Source organism: Struthio camelus, chromosome 15 (assembly GCF_040807025.1).
Source record: "Struthio camelus isolate bStrCam1 chromosome 15, bStrCam1.hap1, whole genome shotgun sequence".
In the NCBI taxonomy this organism is placed as follows: Eukaryota; Metazoa; Chordata; class Aves; order Struthioniformes; family Struthionidae; genus Struthio; species Struthio camelus.
Window position 1 is genome coordinate 4,248,671 of NC_090956.1, and position 23,709 is coordinate 4,272,379.

The 23,709-nt window shown below is 37.9% G+C and overlaps 1 protein-coding gene across 14 annotated transcripts in view; it reads right to left on the reverse strand.

Annotated features, from left to right (window-relative positions):
• Window positions 1-23,709, reverse strand: part of USP22 (ubiquitin specific peptidase 22) — a 114,015-nt gene that overhangs the window by 55,043 nt on the left and 35,263 nt on the right. For 6 of the 14 annotated variants that reach the window (XM_068907863.1, XM_068907859.1, XM_068907864.1 and 3 more), the window contains 3 exons: window positions 19,329-19,461; window positions 4,732-4,845; window positions 4,110-4,154 (listed from right to left, as the gene is read on the reverse strand). In XM_068907863.1, coding sequence (XP_068763964.1) covers window positions 4,110-4,154; window positions 4,732-4,845; window positions 19,329-19,440 — 271 coding nt within the window. In that variant the 5' untranslated portion in view covers window positions 19,441-19,461. Of the gene's footprint in view, window positions 1-4,109; window positions 4,155-4,731; window positions 4,846-19,328; window positions 19,462-21,281; window positions 21,425-23,709 lie in introns of all 14 variants that reach the window. The other 8 variants (XM_068907860.1, XM_068907862.1, XM_068907861.1 and 5 more) reach the window with 4 other exon arrangements.

Consider the following 23,709-nt stretch of genomic DNA (forward strand, 5'->3'; position numbering starts at 1 on the left):
GAAAAACACAGCAGTGAAGACTCATGTGCTGACCAGCTAAGCACTGCTGCAGCATTCTATGCAGCAAAGAGAAACTGCTATGCAAGGTCAATTACAGTGAGTCACAAAAGCATCTTGGCTTTAAAAATAACGAATAATATGACAAGCAATCTATTCTAAAATTGAGGATTAAAGTCAATTAAGAGTCATATTTTTCACAGAATGCATGCAGCTGAAACCGTGCTGTGCTACAGAAAATAAATTATAAATCATACATATGAAAAGAAGGAGTAGAAAATATAGCTGGAGGCTTACACAGTCTGCATAATATACATTAAATTTTAATAGCGCTTTGATCTTCATTTTCAGAAATAGCTACGCTTATCAGAAGTTACCCACCTAAAAATGTTCAATTCATAGCTACTGCTGACCCTCCAGGTTCTAGCAATAAAAGGTCTCATTTTTTGATTCTCGAGGACAAGAGAATTCATATTTACACGGATGCACCTTTTTCACTTCACTTGATTCAACGATATATTATGCAAGAAACATAAGAAAGAATACCAAAATCATGTAATCCCTTTCCTTTATCCAAGGTTGAGCATCAAGAAACACACCCAGGAAAACAGAAGAGGAAACTAATTACTTTGCAACAGATTGATGAGATAAAATAGCTGCAATGCTTTGAGTAGACTATACAGTATGCATAGGCAAACGTTGCATGAAGCAACTTCAGAGACGCACATATGGACAGTTCACATATGACAGAAAACTGGCTTGCAACAAGTTTTATATCAGATATCTTCAGCAACCCTTTTCATATTTGTAATATTCCCACAGGAATTTATATAGGTTGGTTTGTAAGAAAAGCTCAGTGTTATTTTCAGCACCTTGTTAACTACAGCTATTTCACTGGACAATGGTAAATTAAGCCTTGTACTCATTTACGCTACAGTTTAAGTATGGCTAAAGACCGTTAGTATAATTGACAGCAGGATGAGACCTCACATTAAAAAAAAAAAAATAAAAACCCCTCAGATACGTTTAAACCTTGTCTTATAAAACCGAATATACTTGTAGCAAAATTCACACCCACAAACACATGTGCGCTCGATTTTATGCATGCAATAGTGCCATGTATGTCAGTAGGACTACTCATATAATTATATATCTATATATAATTATGTTGCTTAAATGCTTACAAGATTGGGACCAAAGCATTTCATAGAGTTGAACTCATGTTCAACTCTAAATAAAGTTAAATAAAAAAAAGACTGGATTACTTTGCAGGATTCTGAGTCAATCAAAGGGTGTTCAATTAAAAAGAAATCAGATCAAACAGAAAACTACATATAGTTAATGCCACAGCAAACATACAGAGCAAAACCGATAGAAAACTTTCTTACAGAAGTCTCTCATTAGAAAGAGTACAAGTTTAAGTTAGAGAGAGAGAAACTAGGAAAAAAAAATTCCCCACACCCACCCAAGTGTTCTATTCCCTTTTGAATTCCTCCTATATAATTTAACAAGAAAATTGAGATTTTTTGAGGCTGAAAATTTGGAGAGAAAAAAAAAAAAAACCAACCAACCCCATCCCTATCCCCCAGATCCATTCATTAGGGTTGGTTCAATGTTTAGAAGTGGTGGGGGGGAAGTTTACTAATACCCACAAATATGCCAAAAGCTCCTACATAAATTACCTTAAACAAAGATTTGAAAAACATGCACAGATTACCGTTTAAAGCAAACTAGTGTTATTAGAGTGAAAAGTCTATTGTTTTTCAATATGATGCTACAAAATAGCCAGAGATTCAAGTCAGCATCTCAGATCTCCTCCCAAGAATTACTTTCATTAGACCAAATACCTGGATTTTCATTTTTCAGAGAGTTTATTGGGGACATACGGGCAAGTGAAAGAACGGAATGAAGGCTCTAGTTCATAACATCAGAGTTCTGCAGGTAAACATTAATATAGCTTGCTTACTTGGCTATCTTTTAGCAAATCCCCCTTCATCCTTTCCCTCCCCCCAAGAGTCTGAGCATCAATTAGGACAAAATGCTCAGTGTATTCTCCCTTCCCTCGTTATTAAAGATAAGAATATTTGATACCAGAGAAAAATTGTAGAGTTGCAACTTGTTCAGAGCTATACCATATAACCCTGAAAACTACTGCTGGAGTTGTGAACCCATCACACTGAAGAGAGTTAACAATACAAGAGCATGAAATGAATCTCATGATATTCGGGGTTTTTCTTAAAGTTTCCTCTCCAGGCATCATGTTGTTATGTGAACATCTATTGCAAGTATGTATTAGTAACCTTCAAGCACTGTGAACAGAAATTTGAGAATATACAACATTTACACTTCAATTTTTAAAATCAATTTCAGTTTTTGCAGACTGGATTCACTTTTTTTTTTTTTTTTTTTAAATAAAGTTTCATTAGTTCCTTAGGCGGCACTACCTGAGGTAAATCTAACTGCGGTAGAAAAATAAGAGCAAAACACTGAGTTTGTGAATAGTACCAATCTCAACATTCAGTTTGGAGGAAGGGTCCCTCCCTTTACGCTTTATAATCTCCCAGGTTATACAAGCCAGTAAAAACGGATGGACTGACACAATGTCGGGAGGTAAAATTCTCTACTACTTTTTCATTTCTCATACTAATTTGCTGAGAAACACACATGGTTTCCATGATGCAAAGCCATAAAATAAAAGCTCCTATGCTACAACTTTAAAGAAAAATGTCTGTATTGCATGGAGGAATAGACAGCAATTTATAACTTCCCTGGTTATTACTGCCATGTTCTGCAAGGACAGCAGATGTGATGTAAATCTAAATATAAGCTATCCATTAGTCAGTTAACCAGTCAGCTCCTCTCAATGACTCTTCTCTTCAGCACGCACCTTTGTGGTCACAGAATCACAGAACGGTTGAGGTTGGGATGGACCTCTGGAGATCATCCAGTCCAGCCCCCCTGCTCAAGCAGGGTCACCTAGAGCACATGGCACAGAATTGTGTCCAGACGGCTTCTGAATATCTCCACGGAAGGAGACTCCACAACCTCTCCGGTCCACCAAGACAAGATGAACAATCTAAATTAACAGTCTCTAATTACCCTTGAACAAGTGTTATAACAACCTAAAGTCCATTAGAGGACAGACCAGCTGTATTTTGGAACAGCCTTTCTGTACCAGAAGGCACAAACAGTTACATTGTCCTTAAGAACAAGGTAATAAAATGCTCTGAATTTATGCATTCAAAAAGCAAGGAATTGGAGGAATCTCTTCTGTAGTGTTGTGAAGAAGTGCAGTACTATTGTAGTTGATGAGTTTGGGACCCAAGACAACATATTTTAGAAAGGTTTGAAGAGGTGTTCAAGAGGTACATAGCCTAAAAGCGAGTCCAAAAAAACACATTTCCATATCCTCTTGCTTTGAAAGCAAGTACTTTGTGCTAATGCATTTTATGCCATGTTTTCTTGTTCTAGAACTTACTTGGACCCTCACTATCCTCTTTTTCTGACTAGATTCCCTCAAAATGGGGAATAAACAAGAAGCAGAATGCAATCTGTAGTTGGAACTGAGTAAAAGCAGCTATAGTTTTCACATGCCATCAGAAAAACTCTACTTCATATAGTGTTAGCTATTTTTAAAATTGAAAGCGAGGTTAAGAATGGTTTGAAGTCATACCAGCCCTGACTAAGGCTGTCACATTGAAACACGATGCCATGGATTCAGTAAGAACAGTGCATTACTAGACAGAAATTTGTCTTCAAATACTGACTTCCCCACTTTAAGAAAACATACCCCTAAAGGCCACTGAAAATGGAAAATGACAAGCGTCTATAACCGATGCTTAAAAACTGCTCGATTTGGTTAAGATAAATGCTACTTCCTTTCCCTCCCAAAAAAGGAAAAAAAGTTTGTTTTGGCATAGCTCTAGCAAGGGAAGGGCATATGAAATTAAGTCTATTGTAACTATTCGATCATTGGAACATATCCAAACAAGAGAAAAACAATTTGCATGATAAAACTGGCATTCTTAACTGTGATTCATGTCTAAAATGGCAGGATAATCAGCAAAGGGACGCTTGTTAGTGAAGTGCGTCGCCAGCCCCACGCTTCTTACCTGTCATTGTACACTGGTAGTGAGAAACCACTGTTGGGGTGAAGGCTAAAAAAGAAAAAATTAGGGAAAGCAAACTGAATAATAAAACAAATGTGTGTACATATATTTGTGTGTAAATATTTCTACATAGATACTGTGGGTGTACCATGAAAGCACAGGTGTGTATGTAAGTAAGCTGGCACGTTCTATTAAAAAACAGAAATCAAAAAAAAAAAAAAAAGAAATCACACACAAAGGTGGCATTTCATATAAGGGGAACAGATTTCTTGCCTATATTACCCAAGTTAGCCTAAAGGAACAGATCGTTACATTCTCTACCTAACATAGATCTCACTGATATTATTTAAGTTCTGCAGAATTAACATTAGACATTTTTATATTTGTTGTAATTAAAAATAAAATAGTTCTGCTACAATTTAGTGTGGCGCACACGTTAACTAACAGTCTAACTCCCGTAAAACAATATCTACACATCTGTCTCTCCCATGGCCTATACATTGCTATCTCTAAAGAGCGCTCTCTTCCTTTTGCTTTTTTTTTTTTTTTTTTTTTGCCATTGATGAATGGGAGGGACAGGTATGATTAAAAACAAAAACAAGAAATTCAGGCAGGAAAACCAAACCTTGTAATTTCCAAGCTTTTCGTTGTTCTTCTTTGGCAATTTGTTCCATGTCTTTGTCGTATATGTAATCTTGACACATAAAGCAGTATATACCCCCATACAAAAGGTCTATGGCTGCAAAACAGAAGGGAAGTTGGGGAGGAAGGGGGGAAGAAAAGAAAAAAAGAAAAAAGTGAGTTCATAAAACAGAAGACATTTTAAAGCAGGCTTCCAAGTTAACACTATTTCTTCTCTGCAGTCCACAAAAAAAAAAAAACACAAAAACACTGTACCTTAGAATCTGAAAAACCCCAGGGAAATTTTCAGTTACAGCAAGAATTATTCAATCGCTTCTGGCACAGCAGGACAACAAAGCATTAGCTGCCTCAGAGTTGTTTGCAATTCACAATATATGTTTTGGACAAAGACAGACATAAGTAACCAAAAGGCATAATTAAAGTGACTGATTGCAATAGATGCAGAAATAGTTCTGTACTACAATCTGAAGATTTGATATGCAAGTCTGAATTGTCTTTTCTATGACTTAAGCAGTTGCTATCCAAATCCATTAAAATAATTAGAAGGTATCTATTTAAAATCTAAGTGAAAACTCAAACAGAAGATAGCGCTGAAAACTCAAAGATGTATTTGTCCAGGGCCATAGTTTTCCAGAATGGTTTATTCCACGGGTTAGATGTGATACATCAGTTAGATCAGTGATAAAACCTCTATTGCCATGTTAGGAAAAAAAAAAATTCACAGTTAAGCTACACATAGTTAGTACGAATTATGCAATACTTACTTACTCCAGTATCTATTCAGTTACCAGCTATGAGCAGATATCAAAAAATTGTTGAAAATCCAAAGTATCAGTCCCAAAACAAAATCAAATATTACTCCCCACAGATTTATGTAAAAAACCGCTACAGACCACGCCTTCACCCACCAACTAAAAAAAAACAAACAAAAAAACCCCAAAACCCCACCACACACAACAGGGCTAGCAGAGCACTTTGTGAGCACTAATACCTCCCAGCTACCGTTAGAGCGGGGAGTCCTACGCTGGGCTGAGAAGATTTGTACTTGAGAGTTTACACGCGTGAATGAAGTATAGATGTCAAGATCAAAACCAGCAAGAGACAGCCTTACAAAGGGTAAGCCACTTATTCAGAGCAGCCTGAATTTATGGCATAAAGAATCAAAAAAGGTTAACAGAGGACTCAGTAAAAGCTGTAATTGTCCAATGCCCGATTAAGAACTCTGGAGAAAACATCCTCTCCTCAGCATACTGTCTGCAAACAACGCAGCTGTATAACGCCACTAACAGTGCTGGCATATAAAGAGACTGCAATAGGTTTTGGACAAATTACCTCAAGGACAGAGAAAAAGCAGGTCATACAGGCCTGACTGTTAACAGAACGAAAGGGCAGGAATTTCTAATGAAAGACATAACACGGCTTCTAGGAGAAGGGTCAATTGCTAAAGTTCGTAAGTTGATTTTTTTTTTTCCTCAAAATACCCATTAATTTAATCTTACTCTGGTCTTCGTGAAGTAAAACAGAATGCTTTCTTTAGAAGAAAGTGCAAAAGATCCATAATAAACAGTTTGGGAACTACCGACCTAGAAAGCACAGTTAAAGGGTTTCAGCATAATCCACTGCTGACGCTGCCGTGATGTGCCATACTTCTTGCTATGACTTTTTCTCCGACTAGGCTCCTCCAGGATGGCTGCTGCTCCTATCTTCCAGTACCTGCTCCTCCTAACACTACTCCCTCTCAGAAGGGAAAGAAAGCTTTTTTTTTTAAAAAAAAAAAAAAAAAAACTTTCTCCTCTACCACAAAAAAAAAAAATCAAAGCAAGTAATTAATTAGCTCTTATCACTTTATTTTAATTCAGCTTCATCCAGAATTGACTATATTGGAAAAGTAAAATATAAATTCTGTAGACGTATACAGTTTCTTCTTTCATTGGGAAGAATCAGGAGAAATCAAAAAAAAAAAAAAACCACACATCATAATTCTATCAGTTTGATTTATCTAGATTCCTATTCCAGGAACTCAGGATACCTATTTGTGGAACATCACAGGCACAGTAATTTAATAATGAAAAGGTCTCTTCTCCAAAGACATTTTTCAATGCTTTTATATCTTCTATGCTGACAACAGGATACTATTAATTGAAAGTCAGATCTCCTTGTATCCCTTCATATAAAAAATTCTAAACAGTTGCAACATAAAAGCAGGGAGAAAGTCAGAGATAGCTTCATTCTAAAATGAAAAATTGGGTAGCAGTCTGAAGAAACAAAGGGGCACCACAGAAGATCACGTGTGAATGAGAACAACTTTATCCACTGGTGCAAGTGACAGATAGTAGAAGACAACAGCTCAGGGATGAAAGTTTAAATTTAGGCTGCAAAAGGTCTTCTTCAACCTCTCCATCTGGGAGCCAAGTAAAGTGTTTTGTTTAAGCTTGAGTGCTTTATTTTGCCAAATATATCCACTGACGTCCTTGTGAAAATGTTAAGAGACCAGAGATAGTGGGAACATGATAACAATATGTAAAAAAGCAGGGAAGCATGCCACATCTTGAGAGAGCAAAAGCAAATGACAGAGCATGCATGTGTCTCATCCAATTAAGCAAGAAGCATGTATGATCAGTTTAGCAAGGACCTACGTGAACAGACTAACATGTGCAGCTGAACATGGGATACTTTACCATGATGTATGATAACCCTTCATCAGATATGACATATGTGTAATTCAAATTTTGGTATAAATACCTGCAAAACAACATAACTATTCAGTCTTTCCTGGAATGCTTGCAGCTTTCAAATACAATAAAAGCAAGATGAAATTCAGGTCAATTTTTACCTGTGTTAAAATTAATTCAGCTGTGAACTTCTGTGACTCAATCTTGGCACATTATCAACCTGAAATCAACACACACTTATTCCACCCAAGTCACCTACATTCTATTCAAATTCTGTAACGAACAGAACCAGTAACCTTTTTGCACAGTATCCTAAGGCAGTACTCTAGGCTAATTCACATCCCCTAATTCTTACCTTAAATGTTAATCATCAAACCAGTTACAGATAATAGTCTTAAGTCCACAGGAGGGGGTTTTTCTAAACTTCAACCAACTCCCCACTCATTTTGGTGCTAATATATCAGATATGAAAACAAGTATATAATGTTGCCTTCTTTCTCCTTTTCCGGCACCTGAAAACTGCATCACAGATAAGAATTCATAAACTGACAAGATATTGAGGTTTACTGATCTGACCAAGAAAATCTTACTAACCTCAGTAAGAAAACACATTGCCAAAATGCTCTAGCAGATCCATCTGATGCATCAATCAAATTACATATTTGGTTTATGCAAGGAACTAGTGAGCAAAAACACTGAAGGCTACTCACTCTTTCCCCTCCTCTGTTCTATTTGTCAAGGCAAACAGTTAATATGTACGTTAACGGCCCATACTTCAGATTCGCCCATCTCTCTGTTCACCAAGAGCTGTACGTTGGCCGCTTCTGTCCTGGATGCTCCGATACTGTCGATATTCTAGCAGTGCTCACAGCCAGAACAAAGTACTTCTCCCTCCTACAAGGGAGGGAAGTCAGAAACTTTCTAACAGTATTTACTCATTAATGCCCTACTGGGGACCTCAACACTTCCCTCAGTCTGTTACTAGAATAATTATTTACTGTGTTTAGGCCAAGCATAAAGAGTGTTTGGAGTATTCTATCACAATCCATTTGGAAAAAAGAAAAAAAAAAAAGAATACTTAACCTAATCCAATTACTAACATACACAGACACATGGCATACAAGTCATTTCCCTAGGCAAGTCTTTCTGAGGATTACTCACTGGAGAGGCTGCCTATTTGCTTCACTTTCTCTGACATAGATATGCAAAAACAGGGAGACAGACACACACCCCTCTCATTACATCCACCCAGAACTCTCACCAATTTTAATAAACCTCTGGCCTACGGTTTTTCTACTGCGTTCTGTAATCACATCGGACTGAGAGGCCTGGGCAGCTGGCCTAACAATACACGATTTATAGCTCTCTGGAGGGTTACCTGCCCACGTTAATTATTTCAGAGTAATTCATCCTTGCATTCATTTTTATTGATAACCCATTATAGTGCTATGATTAAAGTCTCCTAATAAGTTGCATTTCAGTAGAATACAGAGGTACGGTCCATTTGGGCTTTACCAAGTTCAACAACTACACTGCTGTGTGAAAAGGCAAAATTGCAGCATGTTCGAGAACACTCAAGCCAGCTTTAGATGTAGCTAGCTCGGGTACCAAGGAGCAGGGAAGGTGCAACAGCATGGATCTCAGTGCAGCTCAGGCACTATCATACAGTTCCCTGGTAGTCTTGAATGGCCCAAGCAGCCTGAACACAGTTTCACTGATATCCACACCTGATATTGTACCTTGCAATACCTATCTTTGCCGCAGTTCTAACTCTTCATTGTAATATAGTTACATTGTAATGTAGCTACTAGGCATAGAGAAATACTCAAAGACCTATGTAACTATTAATAATGTCCTTTAAAGTTATAATCCGCGAGGGCCTTAAGTGACACACAATTTTTTTTTTTTTAAAAAAAATAAAACTACTGACTCAAAAGTATGAGCCAGATGCTGCCGTGAAAAAAAAAAGGTGTCTGGATTATGTTCACTTTTTTTTTTTTTTTTTTTATCTTCAGTATTCTGCGACTAGTTCACCACCTGAACTTTTTGAATCTAAAAATAACACAGATTTCGTACAATAAAAATGACTATAAAATAAGCAAAATTCCATTTACTTTTTTTGTTTGCATTTATGTGCACATTTCAAAGATAAGCAGGCATAGAAATATTCTATAACTGATAAAAGATATAGACCACAAAAACTAAGTTTTTCAAGACTAAATGCATTTCGTCACATGACGAGAAGGCCAAATTTGTAATAAGTTATTTCCCCAATTACATGAGCCTTTATTCTAACCACAGTTCTCTTTGGAGTTATGAATTTCTGTACACATCAGCTACCTTACACATACAAATACTTTAACTGCAGCCTCACATCTTCTGATAATTTGATGTCTCATTTCACAAGTTACTGGACAACTCCCCACATTTAGGCTACTCCTGCTAAATAGCCAACAAATCTGGCTTCCACTGAAACCATTGAGAACTATAGGCATTTATTCCCCCTCCCCCTAAGCCCCCAAATTACCTCCTACTGTTGCCAAAACACAGCTTCAGATGCCAAATCTTTTAACACACTAAAAAAATAAAAATAAACCAACACCCCACACACACAATGGCATGGCCACAATTAAAGAGATACTTTACGACATTTTCCTAATAATTGAGATCAAACCATTCTATTCATCAAGTACTTTTTTTTTTGTTTGTTTTAAAACAGCAACAAACAGGTAAGTTTTTGTGGGTTGTGCTCTCAAGTCACCAAACTCACCAAGATGCCTATAGACCCCAAGAGCATCCACAATTTTAGCATTTAAAGCAGCTGATTCGCTTGCAATCAAAACATGGCAGATACCCAGTACGAAGCTGCAAACCACCTAAACAAAACTAGGAGCCAACTGACTGGCTTTAGGTTGCACACTTGTCTCTGACATCTTAGAATATCATCCTACAACAGCATGCATATTCAAGTCAGGAAAGGCAAGATGTTCAGATGCTGGAAGAATGCCCTAATATCCCTACGTAATCTAAGTTACCAAAAATGTTTTTAAGGTATTAGTTTAGAGGGATTATGGTATGCAAAAACATTAATTTATTATGAACAGAAGATGAACTCTAGCCCCTTGACCTCACTCAGGAATACGTATATCACATACACACACATTATTTGTGCACACGCAGACATACACAGAATACACAGCAGAGCCTGTAGCGTGCCCATACTGAAGCTGCCTAGCACTTCCCATTGTAAAAGATGCTTTGCCTTTTGTCAGTCCTCTCCCTGCACTTCTTTCACCCTACAAACTTCAACGGTTTCCTTGTTTGCAGCAAACCTTTGAAAACTAAAAAGGATGAAATCCTCCTGGCTAAAGCACCTTTTCTTGATCCCACAAAATTATATTCAGGTTAAAGACAGAGAAACTGTTAGAAAACCCTTGCTACTAAATCTTGCTGTGTTTCTCAGAAAATTTTGGGCAGAATCCCCAAAATCACAGCCACTAAGTTTTGTGCTGCTCCATATGACGTTATGCAAACTGCTTATACTCATCTGCATATTCTCATTTGATCAAACACTTAGATGTACCTCAAAACACTATTTTCAGGAAAAGCAGCAGCAGGAAGATATGGAACTGCATAGAAGTTGGTAGTTGGGACTGAGACAGGCAGATGTATGCAGAGCTGGTGATATGCAGATGAATATTCAGGAGGCTGGCTTTCTGACAGTTAAGGATATTCCAGGTGCACAGAGAACCCTTCAGGAGATAATTCGGATGCTGAGAAGAGCTTGATGCGAGATGGCTTACAGGAGCTCACAACTACCTGCAGAGCACTAGAGCTGCTCCTAGCAGGAGACAACAGCAAGAAACAAACGCCTGCTGCTTTCTTACAAATTCAGTCCAGCTCATAACATTTCAGCTGAACTATAGGAATGACATGACTGAACGTGCATCACATGAGCAAGTGACAATCTGTTCGCCATTTGTTTGCAGTATCGTGCACGATATATCCTACAACAGCAGGTACTTGTCATGGCTATGGGGAACTTCGGTGATTCAAAGACATACCCCCTCTGACCAGTATATTCTTTCCTCCTCCTTCTCCACGTCCAGTCAATGACCCTCTGGTTTACAACACAAGGATATTATTGTCAAAGTATGGAACATTTGTACTTTCTATTATCAAATTTCATCTTATTTCTATCACTGTCATCAATAAAGCTATGCAATTCTTACCATGGGACTACCTAGCCCTGCTCAACATAAACAGGGCCTCTGAACTTTGACACTCATGAATTTCATATACAAATCTAATACCTGCTCGATCACTAGCAAATAGTAGACTGGTTCTGCTAGTAAAGTCTTTCCATCCTAAACATTCTACTTTCAATATGTTCATCATCAGTCTCCCTTTATACAGCCTCACAATTCTTGTATTAATCCCTGTCACTTCTACCTTAAGTAATAATTTCCAAGGGGGGGCAGAACGTCAAATGCTGCACTTCATCTAGATAAATTAGCTCCACTCTATTTCCTTTCTTTATGAAAAATCAGTAATATTATCAAAAAAGCGAGATTAGACTGATGTGATCCATCTCTAACATAGCCAGGATATATTTTATCCTATTTTCCATTTGCCTTCACCTTCTTTAATACATTTTTTCTTCCAAAATCCACACTAGCCAAAGCATTAAAACAGAAGTTGAATCAAGAGGCTGGCAACTGTCCAGATGACCTTTTCTACCCCTTTTTAAGCCTAGATGTAAGAAGAAAACCAAACTGCTATTCCAACACTGCAACACACTGCACTGGGAGCTGCTTTAATTGCCCCTTGCGCACCAGCAGTATAATGAAGGTCTTAATTGTTTCCAGAACCACCCTGCTTTGCTGCCGTTATGCAGCATTAACACTACAGTCAATACCTTCTAACTCAAGTGAGATTTAGCTTTTTTTACTGTCATCCCTTTACATAAATACACTGTTTCTACATATTGGATTTCAAGAGACAGTTATGCATTGTTAGCAGTGCCCAGAGTCTTTTTCCTTTGACTTACTTCAGGGATGGAAACCAGCTTTCATGATGTTTCCTCTGAATCAGATGAAAATTGTTACATGCTTTTGTTCTCTAAGGGAAGTGGAAGCTTTCGGGATTCCACAAAAGAATCTTCCACTTGATCTACGAGCACTAGTATGACGCTCACCCACCCAGCTCCTCTCACCACAAACACGTATTATTGGACTGAATGTTATACAAGCATACACTTAGCAAAAACAGTTTCTCAACAGTTTGTGACCTAATAAACAACGAATGGACTCAAATAGGACTAATTTTGAAATCAAGCATGTTTGCCTGTCTCCTCAGAAAGGAAATGCTACTTCAGTCTTCCAACTGCATCTCCTTTAATCCTTTAGCCAATGAACCTCAGTTCTGCTATTTAACCTACCTCTATTCTTTAACTCCAAAACAGGGCATTAGAGCAGATCAAGACTTTGACCAAGAACTGCATTATGTCCTGTTTCAAAAGATAGCACTTCTGCATTAAGAGCATCTCTCTAACAGATACAAGCACAGTATGGAAATGCACGAGCTGGCTCCTTTATCAAGAAAGAGTGTAAATTGGTCTTGCTATAACCAATTTTGTCATGCTATAACCAAACTAAGCTAACTCAGAATGGTATATGTAGTGTAAACTTTTCTTAGGCAAATACCAATATTTTTCTTGCAGTTAAAAATCACAAAACTTTTTTTTTTTTTTTTTTTTAAATATGTGGGTAGGGAGGAGACTCCCAAACAAGGCTACATAAATATTGCATGCTCAAAATCACCAACTTGGCGTTCTCGAATCATAAATCACCCTAAAAATTTTTAATCATAACGTAGTAAAAAACAGAAAATATTGCCTGTTTGAGAGAGAACATTAAAACTTAATTTGGTATCTGCCTAGGATTTTCAGGCCCAATCAGCAAACAGAGAAAAGAATCACTGCTATAGTTTCAAGAACCTTTCTCTGCAGCACCAACCTCTCTTCTCTTTTAGAGGTATTGTTCACAGTCATCTTGTTACTCAAGGGCTAAGTTACTGTGTATTTTCCTTTACGGAACAACTGTAGAAGAGATAGGGAAAGGAAAGTCCGTTTTTACAAGGCACAGTGGCTACCAGTGAAGTCCCCCAGGTGCTGCAACCTGATTTGGAAAGAGTACTTAGATGACAAAATATGCTGATGACACACAGTCAGATCTGAAGCTTGCAAAAAAGATGCCAGAGGATTGCAAGTTAGTTAGCAAACAGATAATACCATGGACAATGAAATTCAAACTATTGTCAATACAGTTACAGACAGGTATCTCTCAAGAAAGAGGTTTTGGAGTCACTGTGCACAACTCCTCAACAACATGAGCTCAGTGTTGAGAGCGTCAAAAGACAAACCAGAGTCAAGTCAAAAGACAAACCAGAAACCACAGAATTATTAACTAGGAACACATAACATAAATAGAGCAAACCCTAGAAATCCAGAGACCAATCACCACCGATGGACACAGCAGAACTAAGAAAAGCAGGATGAGGGTGTTCAGAATCATAGAACAGTTTCAACACGAGAAAAGCTAAAAGTGGACTAGGATTCTACAGCTTGGAAAAAAAAAATGTCTGAAGAGGTAACGTAGTCAGTTTTTATAAAAAAATCCAAGAATCCCAAGCAAGTTCAGCAAGGAACTTTATTCAACATTTTGCAAATCCTTACAAAGGAATTCAAAGCAGAGAAGTCATGAAATACTTTACAAAGCAAACCAGAAAAAAACATATACATTTTTTTCCATATAAGAAAAAGACTGTGGAACTCACTACTGTTACACACTGTGGATGTCAGAAAGGTATGAGGCTTTAACACTGGAAAGTCTATTGACAGCTATTCGATCACAAGCACCTAGACACAGACTCCTGTTCAGACAGGCTTTGAAGAGCTGAGTAGCAGAAAAAGGAAGAGCAGATTAAGTGGAAAGAACTGCTTAATAATTATATTGCTGTCTATCCTCTAAGCAACTATTACTGACCATTACTGTATACAAGGCCGGGTATTAGGTGATATAGCTTTACCTAGTATGATGGTTTTGAGGAAGCAAAACGTTTCACAAAATTGGGGGCTTGGGGGAGCAGAAGTTAAGGATTCTGAAGTATTAAAATTGCAACAACAACGAAAAAACAATTCCTGAAGTAACAGCGCCTGCAGAATAAGATAACATTTTACTTAGGTTATTGGCTTTAAGATACGCAGCATCTATAATCAGATGTCTATTACACTGGCTTTGAACAGCTATCTTAATATTCTCAAGAAGGGTAAGGACAGATAGACGCTGCCTTATTTACTACTGGCAGCTCCTCAGCACACCATGTATTTTGACACAGATTGTTTTCATTTATTTATGGGGGGGATGAAGGATGCCTATAGAATTAAAACACCAACCAACCAAAAAAACCCACACACATACACACTGAAAACTTCCCTTCTGAACAAGAAAAAGATTAGTGTGAATAGTTCGAGTTGTCCAGGACCTGCAAAGCTCAGCGTTCTCTACCTTTTCTTAAAGGTTTTCACATCTGTATAAGAATTGCACATTGCATTACCAATGCTCATCCTAGTGGAAATATCCTTACCATGATGATAGACTAACAGAAATTGTGCAATGCGGAAAGTAAAAAAGTTCACATAGCTGGATCTTACTTCAGCCACTCATTAGTATCCTCACATCTACACCTCAAGGAATGTACTAAAATAAGGACAATATTATTAATAGACACTAGATAGGCAGGCGGACGCAAGAGTACAGGTATCACTATAAGGTCAGAATGAGAGCGTCTAGCTTGTATTGCTCAGGGAAGCAGAGATAACAACGGATGTATTTTAAGAACACTCTGGACCATGATCCTGAGGGCTCCTAAGATGTATAGCAGTTAGCTGCAAAAACATCATTTCCAGTGCTCAGACAGCTGTTGCAGCTGAAATCTATGATATTTCTTAGAACTGTGATTAAGTGTGCAATTCCTGCTGGTCTCCATGGAGACTGATGTTGGCTCAGCAAAAAGTCACCAAGTGTTTTAAAATAATTCCTGTTCATTTTGAAATTTCAAAGCACTTAACCCCTTTTTTGCCTATCAGTTTTTCCCTCCCCCAATGAAAATTGCAGTAGTAGTAGCAACCAAAAGCACTAGCAAAGCTACAAGAACAATTTTACAGCTTCTTTCATAGGCAGCTGAAAATTAAACACCAAAATAAATTTTGGGGGGGGGGGGGGGGGGGGGGGAAGGAGGGGAAGAAAACCTCTCCAGATCTAGAAATCAAAGCAGCTGTGCAGCCTTCACATTATATGCATCTGCACACTGAGCACATTACATTTAACCACAAAAGAATCCTTCTTTGGGGTGATATAGTACTGAATTCTGTACTTTGGCTGGTATAATTAACAATTCCTCTTTTTATCGAAAAGCCACGCCTTTTGGGAAGTACCTTCTCTCTGACTCTCTCTATTGACCAGGGCAATAATTACAACAGTCTTCAGGGAAGAGTGCATTCTCGCAGTGTCTCCCTCCCAGTCTACCTCGTTTTAGTTTTTCCCTTTCTTTTAAGGAAGCAAAAGTAATTTCATTACACTAGATACCAGCAAATTCTACTCTGTGCAAAAACTGAATTTAAGCTTCCCAAATACAGCAGCTTACAACATGTACAATTTAACAGTTGTTTTTTTTTTTTTTTTTTTTAAAAGAGTTCTCATAAAAAATGCAAGTTTAATGGCAGAAATAGTACAATGTTCACATAGCATCCACATATAAAAAGGGCAAATACACTCTATGGTTTCAATTTAGCACTATTTTTGAAACCGTTGGCCATGAACTTAAAATAACTTCTGCGCTTATGAAGACTCTACTGATCTAAAGACTGACTTCAAAGCTCTTTTGGATTACATCTTGTAAATCATGATATAAAATTGTCATGTAGAATTTTCGTGGGGGGGGGGGGGGTGTCCTGGAGAGCAAAAAAATTTGGCCTACTTCTCTTTCCAACATTTTTAAACCAAGAAACATCCAATTTCTGAACCTCACCCTTTTTATTATAGCAAACAGTATGCTGCTTGTCACTGAAACACCACTGCAAAGAAATTTCAGATGTATTCTCATAGTAGCACATTTCTATTTTTCTCCTATTGTTATTATTTAAAGCGCAGCCCTCTATGCTTCAGTTAATACTGAATATTGCTGCCTACCTTGACATCAAGAATTATGACCACTGTACTCTCTAAAAGGCTAGCAACTTCATTATCATACTGCAAATTCAGTACTGTTTTTCAGTATTCCACTTTTCAGAAAATTCACAGACTTAGCTATACCACTCTTCAGAGCCTACATTCTTCTTTCTCGACACAGATGGAGGAAGAAACTGTAACAATCTGCTATTTAAAATAGCAAATATTTTTCACAGATAATAAACTAACGCGCCAGCTTCTTAAGTACAGGAATACATAGTACTGTCGTCCTTCTGAAGTATCTTTTTCTTCAGGGAAGACAGTTTATTCCATGAGCACTTCTGATAAATAAAACAAAACTATGGGCCCAGTGGTCAAAAGAAAATTGATTCCGGGATATAATGCATTTTCCTCCCCTTCTGTTTGTTTCCTGTGCCATCCTACCAAGAACATATTTCCATTTGAAGAAAAATAAAATTAAATTAGTCTTGCATAGCAAACAAAATTGATCCAATTGCTCCTTACTCCCTTTTTCTTCCAATAGGATTTATATCAACGGTATCATCAAAAATAAAGATAGGCAGTTACATGAGCTTTCTTGGAAAGAAATCTAAAATAAAAAAAATACTAAAAATAAAAAAACACACACATCACCTAAAATCCTCAATGGCTGAGCAACTGCCAATGAAAAGAGCAAGAGAAAACGTGGAACTCTACCAAAGGGTCAACAACCATCCCCTTACTTACGTAGCTTACTATACACAGTAAAGATGATCTTGAGCTGTAGATTTTTAGTAGCAGTTTTCAAGCTTAGCTTTATCTAATATCAGTAAACTCAAAATAAACTAGCTTTAACTACACACTAAGTATGTCAGTGCACCAAGAGAGCATACATGCACCTGCACAGTTTATGTATCATCTTTACAGACACCACTTTTATTGACGGCAAGTGCTTAATCCCCAAGCAATTACAGATAAAAGTTGTTTTTTTTTTTTTAAAAGAATGAGCTGCACCTTGCTGATAATTCTGAAATTCCATTAAGAAAAATTCCATTCCAAAAAAAATAGAATTTTACCTCCCCCCAAAAAAAGAGAGAAAAATTAAGCCAGAGACACACTCCTTAAACCTATGTTTTCTTTCAGTTTTACAGTGGCTTTGAAAAGCAAGCTATACATACAACATGAACTCTAAAGATCTAAAAAACATCCTCATGCTACTCACTTAAGCTAACAAATACTCATCATGTAATCAGCTACTGATTTTTGACACTTGGTATCAGTTTAGTCACATTGGAACTCGTGTTACTGACTTTGTCTTCCAAATCAAGTAAAGCAGATGTAAGGAAAAAACATCTCCCTCTTTTTTGGCTAGATCTGTTTCAGGATGTCACCACACCACAGTGAGAAACACTTAACAGTATAGGAGCAAACACAGTATGGGGAAAGCCCCAATTTAGAAAACTTGTAAGCTGATTTTTGGGTCTTGGAAAAAGGCTGGAAAATATGTTTTGGGTAATATATGGACTTACGTTAAATACCAGGTCTTCATTTGTCCCTGCAATTCTTTAGCGCTACGGTTCATAGGAAGGGGGAACATACACAGCTGCAATACAATCTTGAAATGCCAGGTTATAGTTTTTTCAGAAAAAAAAAAAAAAGGTTGAATTCAATGCAGAGTTGTTTCATGAACTTTAGCTACCATAACTTTAAACATGGCAAGTGGAATCCAATTTTATGGAAATAAGTATAATTCATTTGATTAAGAGGAAAGAACAGAATCACAGAATCGTTTAGGTTGGAAGGGACCTCTGGAGATCATCTAGTCCAACCTCCCTGCTCAAGCAGGGTCACCTAGAGCATATTGCCCAGGATCACATCCAGGCGGCTTTTGAATATCTCCAGCGAAGGAGACTCCACTACCTCTCTGGGCAACCTGTTCCAATGCTCTGTCACCCTCACAGTGAAGAAGTTTTTTCTCAGGTTCAGATGGAACTTCCTGTGGTTCAGTTTCTGCCCATTGCCTCTTGTCCTGTTGCGGGGCACCATAGCATAACGTGCGCCCTGCCAAAGAAGCTAGGGAGGGTGGAATCACCCCAAAGACTGCTCTTATAAATTTAGAGTTACTTGAGTATCAAGCCAAAGCTTGTTTTTAAATTATAAACAATAAGCAACTTCTTATCTGAAAAGAAAATGGGATTTTCTAGGGGATTGAGTGTTATATGGCACAAAACCTGACAGAAGAGGATAACTTCTTGGCGTTTTATTGATGTTTGAGACAGTCGAAAGAAAGCTATTCTGCATCAGTTAAACTATTTTATTACTTCTTAGGTTACCGACCTCACTAGAAACAAAGACAAGAAAAAACACACACACACCCCCCACACAATTCTGTCTACATACGTTATTGTTATCTTTCCCTACATGATGTTAATTCATAAATACTAAGATATTAAGCAGTAATAATTTAAATTATGATAAAGACTTATCTCCTATCTGAGATGCAGTGGAAGCTGAAGCACTGATTTTAAGATGCCACAAATCTACATAAAACAAAATTAATCGGATCACCTTGACCAATGAGCTAGCTGCAACGACATAACACTTTGTTAGTCTGGAATCAGCAGGGACAACGCAGTGGGTTAAAAACCGCTAGCGAATACGTCAGGATGACAGCTTACCTAAGTTGTGTCGCTTTGTCTTTGCGTGCTCGTGAATATGTTTCTTTGTAAAACAGCCAAAGAAGACACAGTAGAGGCAAGAGTGGAGTCTGTTCAGGTGGGCACCACACATATGACAAATGCACGACTTTGCCTGAAATAGAGAAACAGACGTTCAACATGAATGATGGAAAAAATATATTCAAGATCAGCATTCAACTAATTCTAATCTATTTTCAATTTCTGAAGGTGCTAATTGGATGTAGAAACAACTGTTAGCTTTCTCATTTACTCAGGGTCTTTGAAATGCTGCAGGACAGCAGGGAGTACAGAAGTTCTGCCTCCATTTGACAAAAACACCAATTGGAGGTTGTAACAGAGAAACTCCTCCATTTGTCCGTTTCCAAATTTTGATAGGGAGCAGATCTCATCTAAGAGCAGATAATAATCAAGCCATTTACAACTCAGTCTGTATTTTAATAAACATTTCAAGAAGCTGTAAAGCAGGCACTGCTGCTAGAAAAAAATTCCTTCACCCCACCTGTGCATTTCTATTCCTGTACCAACCACAAATCAGCCTAATGACTTGCACCGCCATGTGCTCAAGCTGGGAAATAGATGTGCGTTGAAACAAACCTGCTACTCCTCCCCAGATTAACCTGTAGCAGTTCCCTGACCCAGTTCACTGCATAGCCACGCAAGCACTTGCGCTGGTGCAAAACCTCTGGGCAGTGAAGCTACCTTCGTGCAAACTTAGTGTTACAGCTGAACGGATGCTGATTACCAAAGGAGAGAGGTCTCAGCACCTCTATTCTCTCACAGCTCTCCACTATCGCGCTGGCCCCCTGCCGTCCCGATCCTGAAGGAATGGGCTTTGCTGCTTAGCAGGCCTTTTGCTGAGCTGCTTCAACTTGCTAACCTGGAAGCTGAAAACTTCCCCCCCCACCCCAAAAGTTGACAAGTCTGGAGTGAGGTTTTTTTTTTTTTTTGGGGGGGGGGGGTAGGGGGAGCAGGGTGTAGAATCAGATGAATGCCAGAGCCCATGGAAAGCGGAAGCACAGCAGGGAGGCAGAAGGGGTAAAGAGGCAAAACATTCAGCTGGTGGGGAGAACCACAGAGCAAGAGCTCTGCTTTTCACGGTGGTGAGCCACTAGATCCAGTCAAAAGCTGTAACATAACTTTACCATGAACATGTTTGTGAGGATATGGCCAGATTCATTAATTAAAATTCTTTATACCAGTCCATGAAACAGCAGCACAACATCAAATTCATACAAGCCAAACAGTTAGGAAAGTAATTTCAGCACTCTCAGCCTGGCTTTGAATCAAGTTTGGAAAGTGATGTGCTGGCTATTCCCCTGAGTGATCCAGAATGGAAAGTATGCCGTGCAAACTACTGTGATTGATTTGAAATTAATAAGCATGTAAACCTGATGAGGTGGTTTTCACTCCAGTGACAACAATACATTTTTAAGAAATAAGCCTTTTTTTTAATTAGAAGATTCAGTAGACTTTTGGACTCCCAATTAGACTTGGTTCTTCTTTGAACCAACAACTCCCTCCCCCTAGTTTTCTCTTAGCATTAAACTCCTGTGCTTCAACAAGTCCTCTGAAAGATTACTCTATCTAGTCAGAGACTTCAGAGAGTTTGAGGGATAAGCCTTTTGCAAAACAATGCTTCAAAAATTTAAGTCTGATACCAGCATCTAACTGAAAAAGAGAGAAAGGAAAAATTCCCCACAACAAATGAGTTAACGTCTAACCTCAGACAATAGCAATTACATTCAGACATATGTTTAAGAGTAATTGAACTTCTGTAGCAGTTCAGAGCTACAAATATTACTTACAGAAGTACATCTTATTTTACAGACTAATGTAAAAATACTATTCCATTGCTCTTTAATATAGCAACACATTTTTAGTTCACATTTAAAAAAAAAAATCTGTTATAATACTAAGCTATCATCTACTAACCTAGGCAGTGCATTTAATCCAAAATAAACCCCAAAGTTCTTCAGCAGTATTTGCTCAGTCTGCCACAACTTAAAATTAGTGCTGAATAAACGATGCATGATGCTGTTTCCTAGTCTGGCATTTTTCTTTCAGAATATTCACGGCTGTTAAAAAAAAAAAAATCAACAAAGCAGCTTGCAGCATTCTGAACTGTTATTTATTTTCAAGCTTCTACAAATTAAGACTTCAATGCTGAATTGCACATGTTGTGGATTCAAAGTTCTATTTTCATTCTAGCAGAACCTAAGAGATCAGTTGAATCAAACTGCACACACACCTACAGAAATTTTTTAAAGTAGGACCAAAAAAATCATCATCAGAACAATTTCCATCTTTAGAAAAATACCGCAGAACTGTCAAACCGTTGCCTAACGGTTGCTCTTTGGCTGCAAAAGCTACATAGAATCAGCCTATCTGTTAAGATTGCTGCTATGACAACAACTCTAGCAACTGGCTATTTTACTTAGCCAGCTAAAAATAAATCTTTTAGCATTAAATGTATTGTAAACAGATGACATAACAAGCATGTAAAAATTGCCCATCATTTCGGGCTAAAAGGTGTTAAAAAAAACCACACACACACACTTAGGTATAAATTTTCATTTAAATGAAAACTAAGAGAAGAAAAATGTGAAATAATTTAGGGTAAGTTAAAAGAAAATTTTAATAATTTAAAGGAAGCTATTTTATCTATATCCTGTATTTGTTCAGCATAGATCAAGACTGCTTTGCTAAAATTGTAAGAAAGTAAGGTTAAAAGATGATAGAGTGGAAGAAAGAAATCGATATTAAAAAAAAAACCATCGTGGCTATTCTTAACTGTATTAGCTGTCTCCTTTTCATCTTTCTGTGCTTTTAAACAATTTGCTAAGTTAAAACAAAGTACCCCCCCCAACAAATAATCAAATTACTTTGTTTCATAATACTTCCACCCCTGCTCACATCTCTTGGGGCTACAGTCTGTGACTAAGATGAAACAGAAGAGTACAAATGAGTAATCAAAGTCAGTCAAATCCATAGAGTCACAAGCTTGGTTTAAAAGAGGTTTTTTTTTTTTTTTTTTTAAGAAAGAAAATTAGGTCTTGCTCATGTTTGACAGTTTAGGGAAGTAACTACCATTTGCAGCTGAGGAAAGTCAACTTCCCACTTCCCCTTTGCTCTTGTATGTCCCTCTGGATAAGGTAAGTGACATTCTTGTCGCTGGAGACACAAAAGGAAAGTCTTCCCCTTCCTCCATGCCCTCTCCCATTATTACTCTTCTCCCTACATACTTCTCCTTTATTCCCCTAGCCCTCAAGGATCCCACTGTCCTTCCTCAATCCTCTCCTCTCTCGCTACACACAGTCCCTCATCTTTGGTCGCTTGCCAGTCCTTTCCCTCCTCTCCTTTTTCTTCTTCAGTCCATCCTGGACTTCCATGTGACCACTACCCTCTTTAATTTTGTCCTAATCTTCTAACAAGAGGCACATAGAAATGAGAAGTAACCCTGACCACTCCCTTTATGGGAGAGGATTACAATCAATTTTTAAAACTACAGAAAACTGGAAAAGAATGGTCCTGCCCAAGAGAAGTTGTGTAGGCACGCACACATACACAGTAACTGACGAGATTTTTGATGGAAGTGCAAGAATTTGGAACTGCCAACATCTGAACTCCATCTTCAGTGATTGTTCTCTACTGATCTCCATTATAGCCACAGGAGACAGTGGTAACCAAAGAGTCCAGCCCACCAGCAATAGTTCTCCATATTCTCCATATTCCAAGGAGATTGGAAAAGCCTGGCAAACAAGGAGGTGAAACTAGTGCATGACACACAAAAGGGCACTGACCATCTATCACTTGTAACACAGGTCAAGAGAGCCACTTCTAAAATGCTACCTGCTTTTTATGTTTAATATCGTAACTATTAAAAATGAGTTAAAAAGAAAGGGGCAGGAATCAGTAGGCCAAATAGAGTGTTGACACTTCAAGCCTTCACCAATTATCAGAACAGCTTGTTATTAGTTTCCTATCCTAAAGAACAGGAGATCATCAAAACAGTGGTAGAGAGAATTAAGGCATCAACCTCACATTGCTTTCTACTGGTAATTCTTCATCTGACAGTTTGGGTCCCAAATCTCATTTTCTGGGCCAGCACAGGCTCCAACTACAGCGAGAGGGACACACTGGGCATGTGGTGTGTCAGGTGTTAAAAAACAAACAACAAATTCAAACTAAAACAAAAACACACACACACACACACACCCTACATACTATTTCAGCCTCACATAACATTGGCCCCTCCAGGCAATGAGCTTCGAATGGCAATGTAGCATCCCTGCAAGGCGAACCGTGCAGAAAGTACGCAGAAAGGCACACAATAGTCTTTAGTTATTCAAATCATTTTTCT